This window comes from Anabrus simplex, chromosome 14 (assembly GCF_040414725.1).
Source record: "Anabrus simplex isolate iqAnaSimp1 chromosome 14, ASM4041472v1, whole genome shotgun sequence".
NCBI classification, from domain to species: Eukaryota; Metazoa; Arthropoda; class Insecta; order Orthoptera; family Tettigoniidae; genus Anabrus; species Anabrus simplex.
In genome coordinates, this window is record NC_090278.1 from 77686549 (window position 1) to 77708126 (window position 21578).

Here is a 21578-nt window from a genome sequence, read left to right on the forward strand (position 1 = left end):
TTACAGCTTTAATGGTGTTGTACATTGTTCAGTAGATGATGTTAAAAATATCACACCGATGACTCAGAAGAAAATTTTTGAAAGACCTGAAGATGTCTGGCACCGCTGTGGACGAAACATCACCGAGATGAAAAATCTATTGATCATCGACGTTCTCGGAGGACTTCACACTTAAAGAAGAAGAAGAAGAAGAAGAAATAAATCTGCAGCAGTGAGGCATTATGTTGGCGAGTCAAAGGGCGTTTCAGTGAAACGCACTACTTCTGTGGGAACAAGAGACCGCAAATCAAGTAAGATGTTGTAAAATGTGATTTTCACTGTTTCCAGGTATGTACCAGAAGGCAACATGACCGCTTGTGGAACTGACTACTTGTCCAAGAACTGGCTCAGCCGCAGTTACATTCTCGTCTACTCCTTTTTCGTGTACTTCCTGCCTCTCTTCACCATCATCTACTCATACTATTTCATCGTCCAGGTACGGAGAAATGAGAGAGATATCAATCATGTTTATATTCCCCGTTTATTCTGGCTGAGTACTTTCACATTTCTCTTTGTTTTCCGCAGGCTGTTTGCGCTCACGAGAAGGGCATGAGGGAACAGGCCAAGAAAATGAACGTCGCTTCCCTGAGGTCGCAGGAGAACGCTAACACCAGCGCCGAATGCAAGCTGGCCAAGGTAAGAGCACAAGCCATTGACATCTTCTTTTTCTTCATAGAGAAATCGTTACCGATTGTAACTTTCGTTGACTGTAGTTTGAAGTAGTACTGTTCACCTCACTCCATACCAGGTCATGATATTGATATTTTGTGACGCAGGTTGCCCTGATGACCATTTCTCTGTGGTTCTTCGCCTGGACTCCATATCTGATCATCAACTGGGTTGGTATCTTCGAAGGTATGAAGATCAGCCCCCTGGCTACCATCTGGAGCTCTCTGTTCGCCAAGGCTAACGCCGTGTACAACCCGATCGTGTATGGCATCAGGTGAGTGATCATCCAGTGGACGGGGGATAGAATATGAATGATCCGTTTTATTATCAACTGGGGACAGTAATCACTAACTAAAGCTCCCGCTGTTCGTACGGATTTATAAGTAAGGATTGAAGTGGTTAAAAGAAGGTGACATCTTACAGCAGCTCTCGTAGAGGATATTTTCACCCTTCAGTTTCTGTTTCCTTCATATTTTGAAACTCGGGTTACAGGCAGTGCATGTCTTAGATCAATCAATCAATTGATACGGGTCGTGGGCAAGTCCGAGTTCGATAATAGAGTGCAAGAACGGAAATTCCTGAGAAGAATAATAGGGCCAAGGATCCTACCAGATGGAAGGCGATGGTACAAACCCAACAATGAGCTCTACCAGCATCAAGAAAACCCCATAGATGCCATCAGGAGAAAACGTCTGACTTTCTATGGACACCTATGCAGAATGGATCCTAATAGATTATCCCATAAGATCTTCAAGGTTGCTAACAAAGGCAAAGCTACTGGATTCCCCTGGACCAAACAAGTGGACAAAGATCTTGCAGAGCTTAATATTAATCAAGCCGCCATTACTGACAGAAATGCATACCGTTTAATGGTCAAAACTAAACCTTTTCTAACATCCCTTACATCAGCTAGCCACAAAGGAGCCGGGAATTGGTCAGAGGAGCGCAGGAAAGAATTCAGCGAGAAAATGAAGGAATACTGGGCCAACAGGAAGGCTCAAGAGGCCACTAAGAACACAATCCAGTATGCTAAAAGGGGCAGACGACGACAAAAACACAGCTAGAACACAAGCACCGTGGTCCACAGATGGCCTAAACGCAAAGAAAATAATAATAATAATAATAATAATAATAATAATAATAATAATAATAATAATAATAATAATAATAATAATAAAACCTTTGCTTCACGCATGAATAAAGTGGAAATGACTTACCATCTGACTAAAAATGTCTATAACAAAAGCCTACAGTATATCTCTGAATGCAAAAATCAAACACTATTGCACTGTTATCCGGCCAGAGGCTCTATATGCAGCGGAATGTCTCGTCATGAACAAAAAAGGTATGATGGAGAAATTGGAGGCCAAGGAAAGAAAGATTTTGAGGAAAATCTTAGGTCCAGTCAAATATAACGGCGAGTTTAGGAGACGGCACAACCAGGAGTTGTACTCGCATGTGGAGAAAAATAACCGACGTGAAGCGAGAAAGGAGGATTACTTTTTATGGATGGACAGATGGCCCGAATGAATTCAACACGGTTAACCGACCGCATTTTCACTTTCCTCCAAGAGAAAAAGGCAAAGGGGGCATGGTTCAGTGAGGTACAGAAAGATCTGCAGGAGATTGGGATCTCATTTGAAGATATTCCAGGAGCGTGTCCCACTTAGGAAAAAAATCCAAGAACATCAGAGTTTCCTACCAAAGCCGAAGCTGAGAACTGGAAAGGCATGGACGGAAGAACGAAAGGAGCAACACCGTATACGAATGAAGGAATACTGGACCAACATTAAAGCTCAAAGGAAACGGTTGAAATGGCGTGGTCCTTAGTTGGCCGAAACGAAATAATAATAATAATAATAATAATAATAATAATAATAATAATAATAATAATAATAATAATAATAATAATAATAATAATAATAATAATAATAATAATAATAATAATAATAATAATAATAATAATAATAATAATATAGTAAGAATACGCAGTGGAAAACAATAAGACCAGAGGGTTCCCGGAATGTAGAGAGTGACAACGATAAATGTGGTTAAAGGAAGTGATAGTTTCAATAATAACAGTTACTTTTACTTCAATAAATATACAGTGTACATTTCCGACAATTGCAGGAATAATTTCCGATGTTATACCGGGCGAGATGGCCGTGCGGTTAGGGGCGCGCAGATGTGAGCTTGCATCCGGGAGACAGTGGGTTCGAACCCCATTGTCGGCAGCCTTGAAGATGGTTTTCTGTGGTTTCCCATTTTCACACCAGGCAAATGCTGGGGCTGTACATTACTGAAGGTCACGGCCACTTCCTTCCCATTCCTAGGCGTTTCCTGTCCCATCGTCGCCATAAGACCTACCTGTGTCAGTGCGACGTAAAGCCACTAGCAAAAAAAATAAATCCGATGCGAGTTTAAGATAAGTTACACACAAATGTTAGCCCAAAATGCTTAGGTGGTTACACAATCAATCAATCAATTAATCACCAGTGATATGTGTGATATGTGTGTAGAAGGCGTACATCTGTTTGGAGCTTCTGTTGCACTCCGACCAGGTTGTCCAGCTTTACTTCACCGCTGCTGATCACACTAGCCATTGCCGATATGCAGACAGCAAATATAGTGCGACTGTACCATACCCGGCCTAGAACTATGCGGTCGAAAACGATGTTTACTGATGCAAGGGGTGCGTTAGACCGGTAGCGCTGAGTAACATGCTGACACTCCGTTTCTTATCTCTTCATATTCTGACGTAACCTGCCCGCTGGCAGTAGTTCCCCTGTGAAAATCAATTGGTAGACATCCCATTCATCATTTGTGCATGCGTGATATTTTTAAGTAGAAAGTACGGCGTTCGAGAGCCACCTGCTATATATATAGTGAGTAAAGAAGTAGAATCAGAGATAAGGCTTTCTACAGATGATGTTATTCTGTACAAAGTAATAAATAAGTTACAAGATTGTGAGCAACTCCAAAACGACCTCGATAGTGTTGTGAGATGGACAGTAGACAATGGTATGATGATAAACGGGGTTAAAAGTCAGGTCGTGAGTTTCACAAATAGGAAAAGTCCTCTCAGTTTTAATTACTGCGTTGATGTCCGGCTCCATGGCTAAATGGTTAGCGTGCTAGCCTTTGGCCACAGGGGTCCCGCGTTCGATTCCCGGCAGGGTCGGAAATTTTAACCATAATTGGTTAATTTGCTGGCACGGGGGCTGGGAGTATGTGTTGCTTCATCATCATTTCATCCTCATCACGACGCGCAGGTCACCTACTGGCGTCAAATAAAAAGACCTGCATCTGGCGAGCCGAACTTGTCCTCGGACACTCCCGGCACTAAAAGCCATACGTCATTTCATTTTTACTGCGTTGATGGGGGTGAAAATTCCTTATTAATGGGTATTAATAGAAGGAAAGATCTTCAAAGGGGTAATCACATAAATATAATTGTAAATAAAGGGTAAAGATCTCTGCACATGGTTATGAGGATATTTAGGGGTTGTAGTAAGGATGTAAAGGAGACGGCATATAAGTCTCTGGTAAGACCCCAACTAGAGAATGGTTCCAGCGTATGGGACCCTCACCAGGATTACTTGATTCAGGAACTGGGAAAAACCCAAAGAAAATCAGCTTGATTTGTTCTGTGTGATTTCCGACAAAAGAGTAGCGTTACAAACATGTTGCAAAGTTTGAGCTGGGAAGACTTGGGAACAAAGAGACGAGCTGCTCGATTAAGTGGTATGTTCCGAGCTGTCAGTGGAGAGGCGGCGTGGAATGATATTAGTAGACGAATAAGTTTGAGTGGTGTCTTTAAAAGTAGAAAAGATCACAATATGATGATAAAGCTGGAATTCAAGAGGACAAATTGGAGCAAATATTTCGTTTATAGGAAGCGGAGTTAGGGATTGGAATAACTTACCAACGGAGAAGTTCAATAAATTTCCAATTTCTTTGAAATCATTTAAGAAAAGGCTAGGAAAACAACAGATAGAGAATCTGCCACCTGGGCCACTCTCCTAAATGCAGATCAGTAGTTACTGATTGATTGATTGATGACGATGATTTAGCATTATTAATAATTATAATTTGTATGACGCTTTTCAAGGCACCGATTCTCTTATTAGTAGTTTTTCTTTTGGCTCAGATTTTGTGAATAATTTGGAAAGAAAACGTCTGCGGCTCTCGTAAGAGTACCGTGTTCGGTTCCAATTCCTCGCTGGTAATGAAGATGAGAAAGGAATTTGCAGGGCAGCCAACGTAGGATTTGAACCCGTAGTCTCCCGAATGTATTGATATAACCAGACAGCACACGAACTCTCTGACATGAGTGGGCTGAAGCTAATAGTGCTTTTTTTGCCACTTACTCCGATTTCGGATATGAACTGGGGAGTTGAGTGCTGAGATGAGATTCACACAGTAGGCTACAAGTTGTAGGTCGGTAAGCCTTTCCTTTGAGAATGGTGGTGAACTGGGTGAGTGGAGTGTATGGCCAGAATACAACTGGAAAACATCCTACGCTTTAAAAACAAAGTTGATATAGCAGTAGAGCCTTTAGTCTTATTGTGCTAATATGCATTCACTACTGTGTGTATCTGTGATGTTGTTATGTACGCAGATGAGGAGGGATGAAGAACGACAGATAACCTACTAACATCCAGTCTCTGAGCAAGAGGAACTTGCCACTCGCGACTGTGATCTTTCGAAAATCGAACTCAAGACAAGCTTCCGTTTTGACTAGCAAGAACTGCTTATGAACCGACTAGGAATCGAAACCGGGGTTCAGCGGTAAAACGACAGTGACTAAGCGCTTCACTAACGGAGATCACTCGAGGTAGCAACAACAATATCATTAATAATAAAAAATGACAATATGATATTGAATTGATTACTAATGAAATCCATAAGTGAGCCTTCAATCCAGTACCGTAACTGATTATGGTAACCAAAACACGCTGACCGTCACAATATTAAGAAATAATCTCGTTCCTAGAGCCAAATAATTTACTGCTATTTACAACTAAACCGTTCATCGTAGGCCTACTTAGCTACACTGACTGCCGAGAATTATAAACAGGCCCAAAACTTCAGTATTTAGGGTTTAGATAAGGAGGGTGTCTTTGTTATCGCATCTTCGCTGACTACTGGGTTCTCAGAACTGGCTAATTACTTCAAAAGCCTTGTTGATTGTTGTGAGTGGCAGCAAGGGATGGCTATTATTGGAACAGGTTTGGAAACCTACATCCTTTCAGAAATAACTACCATACTCCTATTGACAGAAAAAAGCTCTGCACTACGACGGCCTAAGTTTGGAATAACCGTCCATAATACAAATACACTAGTGTGCAAAAGTTAAGCATAAGTTACGAGTAAGCAGGGCAACAGGAAATAGACCGCAGATCGCACGACATATGCACCTACCAACATTACGTATAGGAAAGGAGTGTTCCCTGCTTTGACTAGCGACGTAACCCCAAGGTAAACACAGCCAGTGCCTGCGCCCCATATTACCTCAGTCGTGTTTGTCCTGTTATAGTGTGTGGAGTGTAGCCTCGTGGTGAACGTGACAACATGATGGCATAACGACGATATTTCGACGCCATTTTGCAGGGCAGAATACTCGACCGCCTGGAAGCAGGCCAGACACAGACCGAAGTCGCCGTATCCTTGAATGTGCCACAAAGTGTAATTTCTAGGCTTTGGAGACGATTTCGAGACACAGGAGATGTTAGTTGTAGGCCAGTACCAGGTCGACTAAGAGTAACCACCCCACAGCAGGACCGATACCTGGCCTTGACCGCCCGACGAAATCGGAGTGCATCTGCAAGACAATTGTCGGCGGAGCTTGCAGCCGTCTCAGGGGTGCCGTTTCCCGGCAAACTGTGTACCGGAGGCTTAGAACAGCAGGGCTGTTTTCCCGACGTCCAGCGGTGTGCGTCCCGCACACTCCAGCACAGAGATGGGCTCGTTTACTGTGGAGTCGTCAACATCGAAACTAACTATGAATGAATGCAGGCATGCGCTCTTCACAGATGAATCCCACCTCAGTTCGCAGAACGATTCCCGTCGCACATTAATCTGGAGAGAACCGGATGGCTTACGGGACCAATATGGTGGTGGTGGCGTCATGATGTGGGGGCGGCATCATGTTGAATGGCCGTATGGACCTACACATCTTCACGGGTGGTCCAAGGAACACTGTTAACGCTCGGAGATACAGGGATGAGGTACTGAGACCACATGTTCGACTCTTCAGAGGTGCGGTTGGTCCAGACTTCTTCTTAATGGACGATAATGCCCGACCGCACCGCGCTGCTCTGGTGGATTAATTTCTGACTGGAGAAGACATTCATCGCATGGAGTGGCCGGCGAGGTCTGCGGATCTGAATCCTAGGATGCATTGGGGAGGCGAATTGTATCCTGTCAGCCTCCACCAAGGACCCTCCAAGACCTTCGCATTGCCCTTTCGGAGGAATGGGATCGTCTTCCACAAGAGCTCTTGGACCATCTGATAGAGAGCATGCCTCGTCAGTGCGAAGCATGTGTGGCCTTATACACCCTATTAACAGCATATTATGTTATGGAAGACATTGCCAAGTTCTGTTAGTTGTTGTCAAAGGTGTACCTTAGCTATCAGAGCCTTTCTGACATTGTTTTTTAGACAAGTTGTGTGACATATTGTGTGTCATTCAGCTTCCATTTGTTCAGCAATCCGTCTGATATTCCTATCAGGCGGTATGGCCTCGTTTAGTGATTATGCTTAACTTTTGGACACTAGTGTAATACTGTTTTGTGTGCTATAGTTTTATCAATATGTAAAATCACTCTTCAGCTACTGACTTAAGAAACAGCCATGGGCCCCTCACAAGCCATGGGCCCCTCACAAGCCATGAGTCCCTCACAATCCATGGGCCCCCGCCCCGCGGCGTCTGCAGGGTCCTTAACGCCGCCAATACATGCATGCATGTGCAATACTCCAGGAATACATCCGCGTATCCGAGATTCAATGCAACGGCGAGTTGTAGAAAATGCGTTCTAACGTGGAAATGAAGCGTTTCCAGACCCATGTCCATATAACATAGTTTCTTCTTCTAAGTGTGCGGAATGTGTCCTGGAAATTACATATATATGGTAAACAGTATTTTAAAAGATTTAAAGTGACAATAATGGTAATTTACAGTCCCACAGTGCAGTTCGTAATGCTATCAAAAATCCTCTTCTCTAGCTTATTAATTACCAATGTTTTAACCCGTAAGTTTGATTATTCCTAGAGTTATTTAGACTAATTTGAATCTGGTTTTGTTCCAGCCATCCTAAGTACCGTGCTGCTCTCTACAAAAGGTTCCCCAGCCTCGCTTGCAGCGCTGGAACGGACGACAGCACCTCTGTCGCTTCCGGAGCCACTACAGCCAGTGAAGAGAAATCAAACGCATAAAGAACTCCATGAACGATGGATATTTGTGTATTAACGTAGCTGGACTGACAACAGAACTCAATCTTAAGAACAGATGCTTGCTTTTAACATAAACTGACTTCATTCGAAGTTGTTTGTTAAAAAAACAGAAAGCTTATTTTAATAGCATATTCTTACATTATATATATATCTCATTATAGTCAATTTATAAGATTTAGAAAAGAGCTTAGAATGTGATGTATATCAGATTGAGAATATCTCTGCGTTTTAAAAGTAAAAGACCAGCTTTATCAGTCCTAGCTTCAAACCTACGACCTATAACGGAATAAGTTTTAACTCAAATTAAAACATTACTTTTCTGAAACAATCACAAATAATCCATATCATCATCGACTTGGAAACAACAGAATCTCTGTCGGACAACGAAGTTGACGAACTGATTATCATGGCACACGGACGGGATTATGTTATAAGAAGAGGACATTCACAACACTGTGAAATGACGGTGATGCTTGTGTAGATATGTAACTCCATTTTTGTACAATAAACCTTACCTAGCATGCTACAAAAGTCTATTAGTTTTTAATTTAACATACAATCATTCCCAATCCTCTTAATTTCGTCTGAGGCATACTCATATCCAGGGGCAGTGCGGGGTATTGTTGCAGCGTTGCACAATTCCCAATAATTTTACACTTCATTTATCGTCTTTTCTTCTATTGTTTCAGTTTAATAAATCTAGCATGTATTCTAAAACATGTTTAAATCAACAATCTTTGGTTGTCCGCTGTACTAATGCTTCGTAACGGACCAATGAACGCTGCTGGCTTGGAATCAAGCTCAGGGGGTTCGCTTTCCTACGGCAACTCCCTAGCGGCCAGCGCGGCGCAATGTACCACAGCAGGGACGAGTCTAAGCCTGCATAGCATCAGGTAGGACGTTCGTCAGTATTGCTCTCAGTCAGGGAGTTGCACGGGACTAGCAAGTCCCCTACCGAGAAACAGTTCCAAATGTCCCCGTTAGATTGCTCCACTCTGTAGAGATCACTTCATTCCTACTTTCTCTCCTCTCGCAAAGGCAATTTCATTCCCAATTTTTTACATTTACAATTTTTGCTTTACATTGCACCGACGCAGATACGTCTTACGGCGACGATGGGCGTAGGAGCTGGAAAGAAGCGACCGTGGCTTTAATTAAGGCACAGCCACAGCATTTGCCTGGTGTGAAAATGGGAAACCGCGGAAAACCATCTTCAGGGCTTCGGACAGTGGTGTTCGAACCCACTATACCCCGAATGCAAGCTCATAGCTGCGCGACCAACTTGCTGGGTAATTTCTTTTCCACGCCATACCAGACCGCCCACAATATTACCAAACATCTTGCTTCAATGAAAAACAGGAGGACAAATTTTCAGTTCAAGTGAGGCAAAAGTAACGGTGCCAGGCTGAGTAGCTCAGACGGTTGAGGCGCTGGCCTTCTGACCCCAACGTGGCAGGTGCGATCCTGACTCAGTCCGGTGGTATTTGAAGGTGGTACGTCAGCCTCGTGTCAGTAGATTTACTGGCATGTAAAAGAACTCTTGCGGGACTAAATTCCGGCACCTCGGCGTCTCCGAAAACGGTAAAAAGTCGTTAGTGGGACGTAAAGCTAAAAACATTATTATTAAGAGTAACTGTAATAAGAGTAAGTGTATAATTAGCCTCTTATTCCCTGGGTTGAAATTGCCAGATATATTACAGTTTTAGTAGGAATGTAGTTCATTATTTAACGATAACAGAGTTTCTTGTTGTTTCTCTAAGCTATAAAAATGTGACACTGAAAATTTGGTGCAACACCCAGCTTCAGACACCACCAGCCGCCACTGCTCAGATCCATCCAGTGGCGACCTACAAGGTGAAGCTAAGGAAGTGCCTCTTCACCTATTTATAAAAATGTTGTTGTTTGAGTCTTCAGACCACGCTGGTGGTGGTGATGACTATTGTTCTAAGAGGAAGTACAACTAGGCAACCATCCTCTATATAACACTAATCAGAGAGAAAAAAACGGAAGGGATCCGACACTTCGAAAAATGAAGGTAACGTCCAATGGAAGGCAAGGGCCACGAAGGGCGTGAAAATGAAAGACTCCCTAGGGCTCGAGTGCTCTAACACTGTCGGGTTCGGAAAAGAACAAGAGTTGACTAAGGGAGGTCGGATAGGATAGATGAAACTGAGGAGCCTGGCACAAGGAAGTGGAAGCAATGCCAGGACTCAGCTGAAGACCCCGTGGTCGCCAAACCACGCTCCCAAGTTTAAAGCCACTGGGGTCCCTCTTAGTCGTCTCTTACGACAGGCAGGGGACACCGTGGGTGTTATTGTACCGCCCCCACCCATAGGGGGCATCAGCCCATGGTTTGGTTTGATGCAGCTCTCCATGCCACCCTATCCTGTGCTAACCTTTTCATTTCTACGTAACTGCTACATCCTACATGTGCTCTAATATGCTTGTCATATTCATACCTTGGTCTACCCCTACCGTTCTTACCGCCTACACTTCCCTCAAAAACCAACTGAACAAGACCTGGGTGTCTTAAGATGTGTCCTATCATTCGATTTCTTCTTCTCGTCAAATTTAGCCAAATCTATTTCCTCTCACCAATTCGATTCAGTATCCCTTTATTCATGATTCGAGCTATTCATCTCATCTCCAGCATTATTCTGTAACACCACATTTCAAAAGCTTCTATTCTCTTTCTTTCTGAGCTAGTTATCGTCCATGTTTCACTCCCATACAATGCCACGCTCCACACGAAAGTCTTCAAAAACATCTTTCTAATTCCTATATCAGTGTTTGCAGTGAGCAAATTTCATTTCTTAAGAAAGCCTTTCCTTGCTTGTGCTAGTCTGCACTTTATGTCCTCCTTACTTCTGCCATCGTTAGTTATTTCACTACCCAAGTAATAATATTCATCTACTTCCTTTAAGACTTAATTTCCTAATTTAATTGCTATCCAATGAGGAAATGCTGCCAGCGTTATGGGCACGTTTCCGGTTAACGCTTCACTGGACGAAGTCTTTTATCTTACATCTTACTTAGCCGGAGCGAACCAACAAGGAAACCTTGTTCGAATTATCTCATTTTGTAAACAAATGTAATAATATTTACTGTTATACAATCATTTTGAGATGAAATTTCCTGATCTAATATTAACTTACCTGCATATTTAGCTACATAGCCCACTTAAAAGATTGAGTAGTATTAATAATACCGGGCGAGTTGGCCGTACGGTTAGGGGCGCGCAGCTGTGAGCTTGCATCCGGGAGATAGTGGGTTCGAGCCCCACTGTCGGCAGCTCTGAAGATGGTTTTCCGTGTTTTCCCATTTTCATACCAGGCTGTACCTTAATTACGGCCACGGCCGCTTCCTTCCCACTCCTAGGCCCTTCCTATCCCATCGTCGCCATAAGACCTACCTGTGTCGGTGAGACGTAAAGCCAATTCTAACGCTACAATATTAATAATAATGTTATTTGCTTTACGTCCCACTAACTACATTTTTACGGTTTTCGGAGACGCCGAGGTGCCGAAATTTAGTCCCACGGGAGTACTTTTACGCGCCAATAAATCTACCGACACGAGGCTGACGTATTTGAGCACGTTCAAATTACCACCGGGCTGAGCCAGGATCGAACCTGCCAAATTGGGGTCAAAAGGTCAGCGCCTCAACTGTCCGAGCCACTCAGACCGGCAGCGTAATATTAATTAAGTAGCCTGTGTCTTAACCAAAGCTATCCGCTATAAGCCTGACAAATTTAAGCTTCATCAGTCAGGTAGATTTTACGTGAAACAAAACAAAACAAAACAAAACAAAACAAAACAAAACAAAAAGCACAGGTTTGCAAACGTACACATTTTGAGATTTATTAATGCTGCCTTTCTTTCCTTAAATCACGTTTCTCGCGGGAATGAGTTGATATTCCGGGATGATACATAGCCTAAGTTACCCGGAATTATATTACTGTATCTTTCAAATGGCGAAAGAAATGTTAACATCGGTCCGGGAGTTTCTGAGATTACGTATAAACAACCTCACAGTCTATTAGTATAGATTCACACGCATTGTCCACAGAACTGGTCATATCACTTCACACTTATACTGTTGCAATATTATTGGTCTTCTTCTAAGCCGGCGATAGATAACCAATTTCTGGAAGTTACCCAGAATTTAAAGAGAACAGACGCAAGTTTCTTTCATCTAACGCGTGTAGCGGATGTAACGGGAAATGCTATCGTGTCGGAGACCATGAATGGTGAGTAGTACATTCGCCTTATCTAAACCGCATTGAGGTGGCTTTGGTTATCACGGAACACTTGATACCTCTTAACCAAGAGGTGTCGTCCCACTTGCGATCAGTCTCATTTGCGATCACTCTTATCAGTGGCATACAAACAGTCAGGTACAGGTTGCTGTGAGGGAATTCCCTACTGAAGAACTGGTACAGGAAGACATCCCTCTAGTAACTGGCGAAACTACAGTACCGGTACCTTACATACTAGGATTCTTACGAATCGTATGTTGAAACTGATTAAATTACTTATACGTACCGTTTGGGACTGATGCATCAATATCGGGACTAACAGAGAATAAACAGGACTCAAATGAACCTTTTATTTAAGAGTTGCCATATGGCTGTGGATGTAAAGGTGGTTAAATGAGTTTTAAGAAGTAGGACCAAAAATGGGCGTATTAAAACCGTTCAATTTTACACTTCCCAATTTCCAAACAAAGTACAGTATTTTGCTGTAACACTTTGCTTCTTCGATCGTGCTATCCTTTTTGAAGCAATTTTAGCTCGTCTCAAACTTGACAGTTAACTTACACTTTCTTATACAATAGGGGATACTATTAAATTACTGCTTATATAATGCTCAAACTGTTCGATTATTCATCTGTCTGTTAGGTCATCAGCCCAGAGGCTGGTTGGATCCTCAAATAGCATCACCAAAGGCTATGCAGTTATAGGGAAACCACAAAAACCAATGGCAGAGCCCAAATGAGGCGTACTATGCAACATGAGGAGTGAGGTAGTTTGCTATTGCTTTCCTCACTGGGCCAGACAGTGCTATTGTAGCACAACTAACCCTATGAGCAACACCTTTCATGACACTCAGACACACTGGTTGTGCTCTGAATGTCATTAATCAGCACCACCCATACCCCAGCAGCTTCTATATTGTCACAGCCATGGATGAGACTGGGACTTCGGTGGAAGCTACACTTTACTCTGACCTGTGTCAAGAGATGGATGCAAAAGTACTGTATCCATCAAGAAATGGCAGCAGGCAGTCGATTATTCATACTGACACGTTAAGTAAGCAGCTGCTCAAAATATAATTAGCCTACTTTCATCTATCTGTATGTACGTCTACCACTTAGTCTCGTTTCTTGATACTGGGTCAGGATGAGATGAGATTAATTTATTGAAGATTAAGTGTGTTATGGTAAGGGGTGGGAGGACACAGCTCTGGCCTACGGATACGAACTGTACCGGCATTTACCTGGAAGTGAAAACATTAAAGCACAGAAAACCATTAGGAGAACAGCCGACGGTGCGGTTCAAACCCACGTGTTTCCCGAATGCAGAACTTGGCTCCATAGCCGTGGCGCGTTAAAACGCACCGCCACTCAGCCTACTTTCACCTACACAAATAAAATTATAATTTTTGTTTATACGCACGGATTAGATGTACAAGATTCCAGAACTTAATGTTAAGAAAATGTTTAGATTAAAATAAGTTAGAAAAATTATAATTCCATAATGATAGCGCGAAAAGGTGAGATTACATTCGGGAAATAGCGGTTCAAATCCCATTATCGGTAGCCCTGAAGATGGTTTTCCATGGTTTCCTATTTCCACAACAAGCAAATGCTGGGGCTGTACCTTAACTAAGGCCACGGCCGCTTCCTTCCCACTCCTAGCCCTTTCCTATCCCATTGTCGCCATAAGACCTATCTGTGTCGGTGCGACGTAAAACAAACCTTCAAGAGAGAGGTTGTGTGGAGTACGCCCTAATTAGCAGTCCCCTTGCTGCATGGACGTTGGAAAACCCTGATAGGCTGCTGATAATTTTACAGTGTCTGCAAATGGAACACGAACTGGTCTTTTTTCACATTCTTGTTTTCCACTGTAATGGGAGTGATCGCAAATGGGACACAACCAACCAAGACCGACTCCAGTGAAGTCGGTCTTGTCTTAACAAATGACCAAAGCCTTAGATAAACGAACGATATAGCGATACAAATCGAAGCTCATAGTTAGTGTAACCCACAGAACACCAATATGTAACCTTTTCGGGGAAATGAATTTTTTATTCAGTGCTTGATTATAAATATTATTAGGTACCCACCTCGGTTTCGCGCTGGAGCAATTATGAATTTAAGGCGATAGGTTGCTTCTGACCGAGGACTTATAAGATTGTATACAAGATTAGGCGTATTCCTTCCAGAATGGACATTGAAAGATTTTGTTTTGATACAACGCACGAAAGGGTCACGTGAAGCTGTCCATGAGATAAATCCATAGAATGCTCCTAGTCCTTCAGGCAAGCAAGTCAATGTTGAAAACATCCTAGGGATATGAGCTACGAATTTTAGGTAAATAAAATATAATAAAGTATGAGAATATATTGTGTGTCAATCTATTGTTTCACTTAAGCACCACTACGAGCGCTAATGTGAGTCAATGAATTGTTTCACTTAAGCACCACTACGAGCGCTAATGTGAGTCAACGTATTGTTTCACTTAAGCACCACTACGAGCGCTAATGTGAGTCAATGAATTGTTTCACTTAAGCACCACTACGAGCGCTAATGTGAGTCAATGTATTGTTTCATTTAAGCACCACTACGAGCGCTAATGTGAGTCAGTGTATTGTTTCCCTTAAGCACCACTACGAGCGCTAATGTGAGTCAATGAATTGTTTCACTTAAGCACCACTACGAGCGCTAATGTGAGTCAGTGTATTGTTTCACTTGAGCACCACTACGAGCGCTAATGTGAGTCAGTGTATTGTTTCACTTGAGCACCACTACGAGCGCTAATGTGAGTCAGTGTATTGTTTCACTTGAGCACCACCACGAGCGCTACTGTGAGTCAATGCATTGTTTCACTTGAGCACCACTACGAGCGCTAATGTGAGTCAGTGTATTGTTTCACTTGAGCACCACTACGAGCGCTACTGTGAGTCAATGCATTGTTTCACTTGAGCACCACTACGAGCGCTAATGTGAGTCAATGTATCGTTTCACTTAAGCACCACTACGAGCGCTACTGTGAATCAATGTATTGTTTCACTTAAGCACCACTACGAGCGCTAATGTGAGTCAATGTATTGTTTCACTTAAGCACCACTACGAGCGCTAATGTGAGTCAACGTATTGTTTCACTTAAGCACCACTACGAGCGCTAATGTGAGTCAATGAATTGTTTCCCTTAAGCACCACTACGAGCGCTAATGTGAGTCAATGAATTGTTTCCCTTAAGCACCACTACGAGCGCTAATGTGAGTCAATGAATTGTTTCACTTAAGCACCACTACGAGCGCCAATGTGAATGTAGAGAAATGCATTTCTATTCATAGAGTTAAACTCTATGTTTCTATTCGTCCTGGTTTCACAATTTTCAAAAAAAATAAAAAAAATAATCAGAAAACGCTGAAGGCATTAAACGAAATAACACATTATAGAAAGAATTGTGTAAAAAAAGTTAATATTGCTAGGATTTGAATAAAAATGAAAACGAGTAAAGAAACAAGCAATTTTAGGCTGTTTTTTCGGACCGCTTTTAGGGCGGAAGCGATTTTCGATTTTTTTTTTTTTTAATAGCTTGATAGAGCTTTCCAAGACTCACAATTTGAAACCTTTCCGGGCCCTTTAGCCCCTCAACTTTCTCTGATATGAAATGTTTTCAACACTGAAACATACTCTACTGAGATCAACTCCAGCCATGCTGTGTCTAACTCTGTGCTTTGTTAATTGTCATAATTTCCATGCCAAAGCAAAATATTACCGGGAATTTGACTCGTTTGAAATCAAAGAGGCAAATCTGAAGAAACATACGGATTGTCGTTATTAAGACGGCTTCTCTTGTTCCACAGGCAGTTAAATTACTAGCTATAATCAATCAGCCAACGGCCGTAGCCGTGTTGAAACTCCGGATCCCGTGAGATCTCCGAAGTTAAGCAACACTGGGCGTGGTCAGGAGTTGGATGGGTTGCCACGCGCTGTTGGTGGGGGGTAAGGGAATGGAGGAGCGGAAAGGAACTGGCCACCCTGCCGCACGTAAACTCCGGCTCAGGAACACCTCTGCGGAGGTTCGGACCTGCCTTCGGGCAGAATAACCCTTACCTTACCTTAATCAATCAGTGTTTCAAAATTGTCATTCCTAATCGCGTCCCATTGCATAACTATGGTGAGTGTACATTCTTCTTCTTTTGCTACCGCTTTTCCCACACCTGTGGGGTCGCGGGTGTGAACTGTGTCGCACATGTGGATTTAGCCCTGTTTTACGTCCGGATGCCCTTCCTGACGCCAACCCTATATGGAGGGATGTAATCACTATTGCGTGTTTCTGTGGTGGTTGGTAGTGTGGTGTGTTGTCTGAATATGAAGAGGAGAGTGTTGGGACAAACACGAACGTCCACACAATCAATCAAAGGCGATAAAAATTTCTAACCCAGCCGGCAATCGAACCCGGGGCCCTCTGAACCGAAGGCCTCAACGCCAATGAGTCGGACGATGAGTGATTTCTTTGAAATCATTTCGGAAAAGGCTAGGAAAGCAACAGATAGGGAATCTGCCACCTGGGCGACTGCCCTAAATGCAGATCAGTATTGATTGGATTGATTGGATTGCAGATACGTAATAACATAATAGGCAACCTCCACTTTCAAAATCAGTTTGTTGGGTGGCAAGCCGGAAAAGTGTGAAGAAATCAGAAATTCTGTAGGGTAATGAACAGCTTCTTCACTGTGTATACTGAGTAATATACTTGAACCTGGGTAGTGAATTGCCTGCCTCTTACCCGGAGACCCCGGGTTCGATTCCCGGCCAGGTCAGGGATTTTTACCTCCATCTGAGGGCTAGTTCGAGGTACACTCAGCGTACGTGATTACAATCGAGGAGCTGTCTGACGGTGAGATGGCGACCCCGGTCTAGAAAGCCAAGAATAACGGCCGAGAGGATACGTCGTGCTGACCACACGACACCTCGTAATCTGCAGGCCTTCGGGTTGAGCAGCGGTCGCTTGGTAGACCATGACCCTTCGGGGCTGTTGTCGCATGGGTTTGGTTTTTTAGGTAGTGAATTTGGAGAAAGATGACTCCCTTCGTCTTTGTGAAGTAATTTTTCTCTGTTCTGAGACCTTCGAGAATTCCTTTATTGGTCAGTTTAATTGTTACGTGATAAACACACTGTCTCGAATGCAATGTACTAGGCCTACGACCTACAGTATATTGGCTTTCCGTGTCGGTAGGATGGGCCATCATAGATTCTATATAGATAACGAAAAATCTCTGGCAAACGATCAGCTTGTAACATGTTCAACGATTGCTGGTGAAATCGGCGATAGCTCGCGCGCAGGTTTGCAATCTACTCAATCGCTCTAAAGATGGTCATTTATATTTCCTTATTTCAGAATGGAGATTGGGCGAAAAGAAGTAAACGACGATACCTCCGAATGTATACATGAAAATTACATCTGGAAATTACATTTTAATCTGCATTAATTCTTCTTTCTTTCTTTCTTTCTTAATCTGTTTACCCTCCAGGGTTGGCTTTTTTCCTCGGACTCAGCGAGGGATTCCACCTCTACCGCCTCAAGGGCAGTGTCCTGGAGCGTGAGACATTGGGTCGGGGAATACAACTGGGGAGGAGGACCATTACCTCGCCCAGATGGCCTGGTGGTGGTGATTACTGTCTTAAGAGGAAGTACAACTAGGCAACCATCCTCTATATAACACTAATCAGAGAGAAAAAAATGGAAGGGAACTGACACTTCGAAAAATGAAGGTATCGGCCAAAGAAAGGCAAGGGCCATGAAGGGCGTGAAAATGAAAGACTCCCTAGGCCTCGGGAACCTAATAACGTTGGGGTCGGAAAAGAGCAAGAGTTTGCCAAGGAAGGTTGAATAGAATAGATGAAAGTGAGAAGCCTAGCACAAGTAAGTGGAAGCAATGCCAGGACTCAGCTAAGGGACCCATGGTCACACCAGCCCACGCTCCAAAGCTCAGAGCCACTGGGTGCCCTTTTAGTCACCTCTTACGACAGGCACTGGATACCATGGGTGTTATTCTACCGCCCCCCCCCCCCTACACGGGGACCAGATGGCCTCATCTGCTATGCTGAACAGGGGCCTTGCGAGGGGATGGGAAGATCAGAAGGGATAAACAAGGAAAGGGGAAGGAAGCAGCCGTGGCCTTAAGTTAGGTAGCATCCCGGCATTTGCCTGGAGAAGTGGAAAACCACTTTGAGGATGGATGAGAAGGGAATCGAACCCCCATCTACTCAGTTGACCTCCCGAAGCTGAGTGGAGCCTATTCCAGCCCTCCTACCACTTTTCAAATTTTGTGGTAGAGTGGAATCCAAACCGGGCCTCTGGGGGTGACAGCTAATCACACTGACCAATCTGCATTAGTTACTTCAGGGTAATAAACAATTTATTTTGATAAGGATTAACTAATTAATAAATTTTAAAAGTTTTTTTTTTTTTTTTAATTTCATGGCCTTACCTGCAAACTAACATAAAAACAGTCGAGGAGTGTCTGTTGGAAAGATGCTTTTTCGACTTACAATTTTTTTAAAAAATCCATATACATTGAAGTAGTTGAATATTATTGAACGCCATGAGCAAACCAGACCAAAAAGATGTAATCCCTTAAAGTAGTACCATGCCTAGGGTTGTCACTTTTTTATATAAGAAATAAGAGACATTTACCTAAAAATACAGGATTTTTCCCAAAAATAAGGGATAGTTCATAAGTAGAAGAAAATCAAACGTTATGTACCAATTTCAATTAGATTATAATTAGTTTCATTAACAGAATAAGATATTTCTTGAAATTCGTGACTTTTGAAAAGTGTCACCACACTCCTTCTGTGAGTATATCTATCTAAATCATACACACTGCCTTTATTCCAATCATTCTTTTCTGATGAAAATAGAATACATAACCAACAGTACAGTTTATTCATTTTTGCACAACCACATAACCAATCCAGATCTATGTACCACATACCATGAAAATATTGTACTTTTCTTTTCGATTCCTTGACTAAATTTGTAAGAGAAGGCTTGGGTTTACCTTTTTCAATTATTTTAACTTATTTTCGAGGTGGAAGCGACAGCACTCATTTTAATGTTGAATACGTTATAGGCTATCCTTACCTAACATAAATTCACACTGTAACAAGAAAAGGTCACATCGTATTATAATAGAAAACAATAACAATAATATAACAATGCACTGTTGAGAATGGCAGAAAGAACGGACAGAACAGCTCAGCACCAACGTTATAAGCTACAGTATTGTTTTCACTTTCCATTGTGGTAAGACGGCAAGAGAATGTAGCAGGATACATCTCAATGTCGAGGGGAGAGGGGTCTTGCTTGGTGTAGGCGCAGTAATACTCGCCTAGTTGTAAGAAGAGATTCAAAGCATAACCACTGCATGGTGTTGGTAACAACCTCTTGCTCAGCTTTGATGGCGATGATTTACTGCAATAGAGTTCCAGGCGAAGAAACAAGAATATTAAATATTAGTAAGTATTAAAGAATACTTGATTGTAATACCTTCAAACTGTTACCAGTGGTAACAGAGGATACTAGCACGCTTCGCCACTGTATACAGTATAATGAATCTGATGTCTTCAATGAACTTTGGTAACTTCACAATTTACATAGATTTAGTCTCAAACAGCATGAACAACATGTTGGAAATTTGAATGGAAGACCTACGGAAGTAGGGGGCAGAAGACAAGGTAAATAACACAGCATTTTCCTCCTCCCCGTGAACTTGGATGTTCACAACACCACCAAGAAAATTTGCTTTAATACTGAAAAGGTTTTCAGAATATCCCCTCCACCTGTCCAGTGATTCCTTGGGATCTACTGAGTTCACCTGAATTACCCAAAATAATGTTCATTTCCTTTTTCCCTCTCTTCCTAAGATTCTTTATTACTGTCCAGAAAGGTCTCTCTGCTGCTTGACATAGCATAGACTTCTTTTTGTATTCAACAACTATTTGTTTCACTCTGTTTCTTTCATCTATGTACAATTTCTTATCTGCATTAGCTCTTGTTTGGAGCCATTTCTGATAGGCCTTCATTTTACATTTACAAGCTACTCTCACTTCATCATTCCACCAAGATGCTCACTTTTTTCCATCTTTACACACAGTTGTTCCTAGGCTTTCCCTAGCTGTTCTACTAGAGCATCCCTGTATCCTAACCATTCTCTTTCTATATCCTGAACTTGCTTACTGTCCACTGTTCAGAATTTTTCCCTAATCATATCCATGTACTTTAGTGTAATTTCTTTGTCCTGGAGATTTTCTACCTGTATTCATTTGCAGACAGATTTCACTTTCACTATCCTAGGCCTAGAGATAAGAAAAAAAAAAAGATATTTGTTTGTGGTGTCGACCTCTAGAGATATTTTGCCGCTACTTGCACCATATGATATGAACCTGCGTGTAATTGGAATTGCAGAAGTGTAGAGTGTTAGGAAAGGAACATTAAGGACAAAACAAAAACCCAGTCCCCAAGCCAGGGATATTAATAATTTACAATTAAAAACCCCTGACCCAGCCGGAAATCGAACCCGGGGCCGCCGGGTGACAGGCGGAAGCATTGCCCCCTACACCGCGGGGCCAGACAAGGTCTAAGGTAAGGGTTATTCTGCTCAAAGGCAGGTCCGAACCTCCGCAGAGGTGTTCCTAGGCCGGAGTTTACGTGCGGTAGGGTGGCCAGTTCCTTTCCGCTCCTCCATTCCCTTACCCCCACCAACAGCACGTGGCAACCCATCCAAATCCTGACCACGCCCAATGTTGCTTAACTTCGGAGATCTCACGAGATCCGGTGTTTCAACATGGCTAAGGCCGTTGGCAGACAAGGTCTGGAGATACTTAATTCACTACAGATCAGAGTGGTCTGTATCATCACAAAATCCCTGGAAAACTCATATATTCCTAACAGATTCCTGAATTTGAAGTCGGTTAAGACATAGTCTATTATGGATCTGGTACCCCTAGCCTCCCATGTGTAGCGGTGAATAGCCTTATGCTTGAAGAATGTATTTGTAACTGCTAAACCCATACTAGCACAGAAGTCCAGCAAACACTTCCCATTCCTGTTAGCTTTCATATCTTCCCCAAATTTACCAATCACCCTTTCGTAACCTTCAGTTCTACTTCCAAC

General features: G+C 42.7%; 1 protein-coding gene across 1 annotated transcript in view; it reads left to right on the top strand.

Moving 5' to 3' along the window:
* Positions 1-8698, top strand: part of Rh6 (Rhodopsin 6) — a 33157-nt gene extending 24459 nt beyond the window's left edge. The window contains exons 6-9 of the mRNA XM_067158310.2: positions 328-475; positions 565-675; positions 816-982; positions 8020-8698. Coding sequence (XP_067014411.1) covers positions 328-475; positions 565-675; positions 816-982; positions 8020-8146 — 553 coding nt within the window. The 3' untranslated portion in view covers positions 8147-8698. The remainder of the gene's footprint in view (positions 1-327; positions 476-564; positions 676-815; positions 983-8019) is intronic.
* The last annotated feature ends 12880 nt before the right edge of the window (positions 8699-21578 follow it).